Source organism: Cariama cristata, unplaced genomic scaffold, assembly GCF_000690535.1.
Source record: "Cariama cristata isolate BGI_N322 unplaced genomic scaffold, ASM69053v1 Scaffold33233, whole genome shotgun sequence".
Classification (NCBI taxonomy): domain Eukaryota; kingdom Metazoa; phylum Chordata; class Aves; order Cariamiformes; family Cariamidae; genus Cariama; species Cariama cristata.
Window position 1 is genome coordinate 1 of NW_009608349.1, and position 5,324 is coordinate 5,324.

The following is a 5,324-nucleotide window of genomic DNA, read 5'->3' on the forward strand; positions in this document are numbered from 1 at the left end:
GGCTGGGTCAGGCGACTGGGATTAGCCAATGAGGCGTCGAGTTGAGGCTGCTTTGTTCTCCACAGAGCCTGAGGAGGGAGCCGGGCGAAGGGGCTGAGGGACTGTGCCGGGGAGCTCTTTGCGTTTGCCCAACCCTTGAAAACGGGAGAAGAGAAGTTTATGTAGTTAAAATTTGACTTTGTAGAAGTGCTGAGATGCCCTGTGTATACCATCAGTCACAGGCAGAAGTAACACAGTAAAGTCTGCTTTTAGAAACGGTGACAGGAACTTTCTACGAAAGCATTTGGAATTAACTATGTAAGTGTTAGTCATCTGGGTTTTTTTTCAATATTTATTAAGTACTTACTATAAAATAAGCCTTAAGTTCGCCTTGTTCGATTTCCAGAGCTGTGGGAGTGACAGGTTTTATCTAGCAGTGTGTTTGCTGGATGTCCTGTTCTCCCAGTGTGTTACCGGAGCCCCATGGCTGGCGGTAGCTTCTCACCCAGCTGCGGCCCACTGAGACAATTAACTACCTGAAAGTACTTAATTAAAAAACATGTTTAAACTGCAAACCCTCGGGTTTTTTGCTGTTAGTTGAGCAAGTTCTGTGGTGAGTTCATGTGCATCGGTGGGATCAGCTAGATGTGGTAGTGGCTGTTCTAGGAGCCCGATCCAAAGGAGATGAGACTGACAGGGCATAGTAGATTTGTGGAGGCACTTGCCAAAGGATACTACTGATGCAAGAAGTTTAGATGAGTTTAAGGGTAGAGTGGTGAAGTGCTTGGAAAAGACATGCGTTGGTGGTTACTAAATGTACAAATCCCAAGTTAAGAAAATTGCCTAAACTGAAAATGGCTCGAGTTGGGGAGAGCATTAGGGAATTATTATACAGGCTTGCCCTGTTCTCACCTTTCCCTAGGTATCTCTTAATGGCAACTATTGGAGACAGGGAGAACCTCAATGTGAATCAATATGGCTGTTCTCAAATTCTCTAGAGGGAATTTTTGCTTGCTTGGCAGTAACCTCAGGCTACAGATTCTGCTAACAGGAAAGGAAACAGCAGAAAATAAGACATGAGACCAAACAGTGGCTCTTTATCAAGAGTACCTACTGGGAATGCCATTCTCTGCTCTCAGGCAGAATGTTTCTTCTGTACATTCTCCCTGAGATTTTTTTTTTTTTTAAATCATTTTAGTACTGAGCATTTTCAGTTTCTCTAGCAAGTGGAGGTTCTCTGACCCAAATGACTGGGAAAAAAAAATATGATTACTAAAAAAAGCTGAAGAGACTCTGGAATTACAAAGGTTGCCCAAACTCTTAAAGGAAATTTCCCTTATAAACAAATGTTTTTATGCTGACTGTCGAACAGCCGTTAAGCACCCTAAATTTATGTAAGCAGGAAAGCCTTTCTAAAGTAGCTCCATGATCTAAGTCACAAGTGTCCCACTGAAATTAAAGGGACTTGTCCTCTTTATTATCTTAGCATAAGACCGACAGGAGTTTAAGCAAATCTTGCACCAGTTCTGAAAAAAAAAAAAAATGGAAAAAACCTGACAACTGTACTTCCAGTGATTGCACTTTTATTTCCTGGGAATCACGTTAGTGTATCTTTCTTTAAAATTCACAGTACAAAAACACTGTATATCTGAAAAGGCAAACTCATACTATGCAAGTGCACTACAGATGCTCTCTTCATTATTCTACTCTGTATGGCTGTGTGTATTCTTTAAAACTAATCATGCTTTGCTGAACTATAAGAAGCAGTAAGCTCACTCAGAAAACGAAGCTCTCGTAAATAGGTTCTTCAGCAAGAAGAATTCCACTTGTTTTCTTTACTCCTTATGAAGTTTCTGAAGTGTATATACATGTTAATTACAGTGTCAACAAAAATGTGTTTTACCTTTCTTAGCTGCCTGCTTTAGTAAGACTTTTCCAAAGCAAATTATCAATATTTGGTTTTTTAAAATCCATATAATATAGGATCTTTGTAGAACTGTAAATTGGTTCACACTTTCCTTATGAACAGGAGCTCTGCGCAAGTCTTTGATGAAATATAAACCAAATCTTCTAAATAGTTTCCAGCTAGTAAGTACTTTCTGGATGATATTTCGAAGCAGTTACACTGTTGCATGTCTCTAAGTACAAAACAACTTGTTTGTAGTCCATATTTTGCCTCTCATAATAGAATTTTAGCGATATTTAATTTTAATGAAAGTAATAAACCAGCATTAGTTGGTAGGACACAAGTAATTTAATCTTGAATACAACATTAAAAAGTACACAAATATATCTACCTAAGATTTGGTTTCACCTTTTCATCTACCTCACCTGGAATATCATCATTAACTTGTCGGACAACCAAATTATACGGTTCCTCCTCCATTGTCTCTTCATCCGATTTCTGTTCCTCTTCCAAAGCCCATTTGGAACGTTTGTTTCCTGTGGAGGAGACAGGAGAATGTTCTGCATCTAAATCATCAGGGATGCTGTCAAAATTAGCTTCTGCTAGACACTTATGGCACAGTCTGTAGCGTCTGGTTCCTTGCTGAACAACACATCCCGTTAGTTCAGTTACATGACGCTTGCATTTTCTGCAGATCAGTTTGCCAGCTTGATGTATCTAAAGAGATTTAAAATTTGAAAATGTAAGTGTTCATCCAAAAGCAGATTTTTTAATTATTTTTTTTTTTTTAGAAAAAGAAAGTTCACTGAATCATTCTTAAAAATGAAATTTATAATATAATTTTCCAATTTAAATAATGAATAATTAAAGTTGATGTGCAGCTAAGAAGCTTTTCTGGTATTAGTTCTGGAAATGACTGAACAGCTGGTACCAATGAAATCTTGTGGGTTTTTTCTAGGCTGAATCTCCGATTGAAACGGCGTACCGTTTGGAAGTGGTTACGTAAATGCTCTAGTCGGGTGAACCTTTTCCCACACACTTCACATGGGTACGGTCGCTCCCCTGTGTGACACCGAAGATGTCGCTTCAGGTCTGCGCGTCGTTTCACTGTGTGCGTACAGAAGGGGCATTTGAATCGCATCCGAGGTAGGTCATCTGTTACGGAGAAATACAGGTAAAATGTGAAATAGCAGCAGTCTTTCCTTATCTGGTACTTTGATTATTTTTCAGCTTAAATAAGCAGCAGTTCATTTTTACTCTGGTCTGTCACTAAATAGGAAAAATCCCAATATATAATCACCCAAACCTAATATTTCTTATTGAACGTGTTAAACGGCCATTTGATAGTGTATTCTTTCTTAGGGTATTTTTTAGACACACAGATGATCGTAAATACGTAGCTATTATATATATTCATCATATCTGACTCTTCCATCAGCTAACAGTTCATTGCTTTGACATTTATAATCTCTATGTAATATACTAGGATGCCCAAAGTCTTAAAAATAGGCAATTATACTAAAATTTAGGTACATTCGTTTCCAAAGGTGTGCACGTAAGAATACACCTGTCAACTTTATTCCACCATCTCGGGTGTGTGCTGTCAGTCCATCAAGAGCTTAGATGCTTTACATAGTGTGGCCAAACAGTTGTGAAGTTTGGGCTGGTTTGGACCTTCAGGGAAACACAGCATCCTGCCAAGGACAGGACCTTCCCTCGTGAAGGACTGAGGTTGGATTTAGGTTGAATGCCTCTATTACTGCCAGGTATTGGGGATCTTACAAGAGAAATTCAGTTCTTCAGGTCCCCAAGTCCGTTACAGCTCTTGAGGCTTCATTAAACTCCTCTTGGGCCCAAATACTCTGGCATGTATTGTTTTAAATTTACAGAGTATCTGGGTCAAGCTCTCTGATTCCAATTCTCATGCCCTGTTCTGGCTTCAAAGTCTCTCATTCTGTTAGGCATTATAATGGAGCAGATAAAATAATCTGCAAGTCTAGGCATCATTTTGGTTTTCATGCAGCCATACAAGTTCTCTCCAAAAGATCATCTGAATTCTTCCAAATAAAGCCAAACTTTGCAAAACCATATGTATTTTTTACCTTCATTCCAACTACTCATTACACCTAAAATTGTGGGCATTGAGGTGTACAGTTCTTCTGCCTTCAATTCCATGAACTCAGGTGTTCTTGAAAGTTCTTGTTCTAGCTGAGCAACAGACCACCTCTTCGGTATCACTTCCGATTCGTGATTATATCCGTAATCATCACGATCAACATCGTTCTCGGCGTCAAATTCAGCCTCGTCTCTAACCCGAGAGATGTGGCTGGAATCTGACACGCTGCAACCTCCGCTGGCCCGCTCAGCTTTGTTCGATTTGCACTGCGCAAAATCACGGGTCTGTGACAGTCCGAGGTGCTTTCGGCGCTTTCTCGTTGAGCCCTGTTTTCTGCCTCTTTTTGACAGCTGTGTTTCTGCCCGCTGAAGAATCACCTGTGAGGACAGGTAGGTGCTGTAACTACTCCAGGAATTTTCATTCACCATATTAGCCTTTTCATCTGGGACTGAATAGGAACGCCTGGGGTTGCTCTTTGCTTTCCTTCTTGACCGATAAAGAGATGGATGGGCAGGTTCACTGTTTGTGCTTTTGGCCGAAAGGCTGAGGTAATGATCCTTTTCCTTTTCATTAATATCCAATGAGGACTTAATAAATGTCTTACAGACATTAAGAATATCTGTCATCTGCAGATAGCTAGCAGCTGACATTACTTCAATCACATTTTGACCGGTTAAAGACAATATGCCTGAATACACGAAGTCCAGGATAACCATAAATGTCTCTGGAGAGAAGACCTCAAAAGTAGCTATTGTCGGCTGACTCGTCTCCTTCGAGCTCTGCGAAAGGAGCATTTTGAAATAGCCGCTGCTGGCAAACAGCACATTGCGATGCGCTTTAAAGACCTTTCCCTCGACCAGGATATTGCAGTCACAGAACAAATCTTGCTTCCGTTGTTCGTTTAGCTGCTCTAGGAGGTGAAACTGATGGGAAGAAATCTCCATTCCAGTCAGGGAGTAGGAGGAAGGCTTGCTCTAAAGTAAAAAACAAGTATAATCATAACAATGTAAACCAATGCTGCTGAATCCTATTTTAAAGAGACAAGCTCTATTTTTAAAAACATGAAAATCGTGCATGTTATCACATTACCAGTCTATCTCCAAACTCCCTGCAGGCGCCACCCCACATTATAACGGGAGAGAAGAAACTTGAGAACTCTAAAAGCGGTGAAAAGATGCCTCAGCAGGATTACTGCATATCCTAAAAGAATTCAGATTACACTGTCGGATACGGGAATCGTTCACAGACTGAGAAAAAGAACTTGGCCCTTCTGCCGCGGGGAGTGCCACGGGTGACGAGCCCGCTCGCTGCCAGCACAGCCCC

General features: G+C 40.6%; 1 protein-coding gene across 1 annotated transcript; it reads right to left on the reverse strand.

Annotated features, from left to right (window-relative positions):
• Positions 1 to 2,272: 2,272 nt before the first annotated feature.
• On the reverse strand, positions 2,273 to 4,945 carry LOC104155324 (zinc finger and BTB domain-containing protein 8A-like). Its single transcript, XM_009697094.1, has 3 exons — positions 3,988 to 4,945; positions 2,871 to 3,040; positions 2,273 to 2,602 (listed from the first exon to the last, which is right to left on the reverse strand). The coding sequence occupies exons 1-3, from the start codon at positions 4,943 to 4,945 to the stop codon at positions 2,273 to 2,275; spliced, it is 1,458 nt and encodes a 485-aa protein (XP_009695396.1).
• Between the last annotated feature and the right edge of the window lie 379 nt (positions 4,946 to 5,324).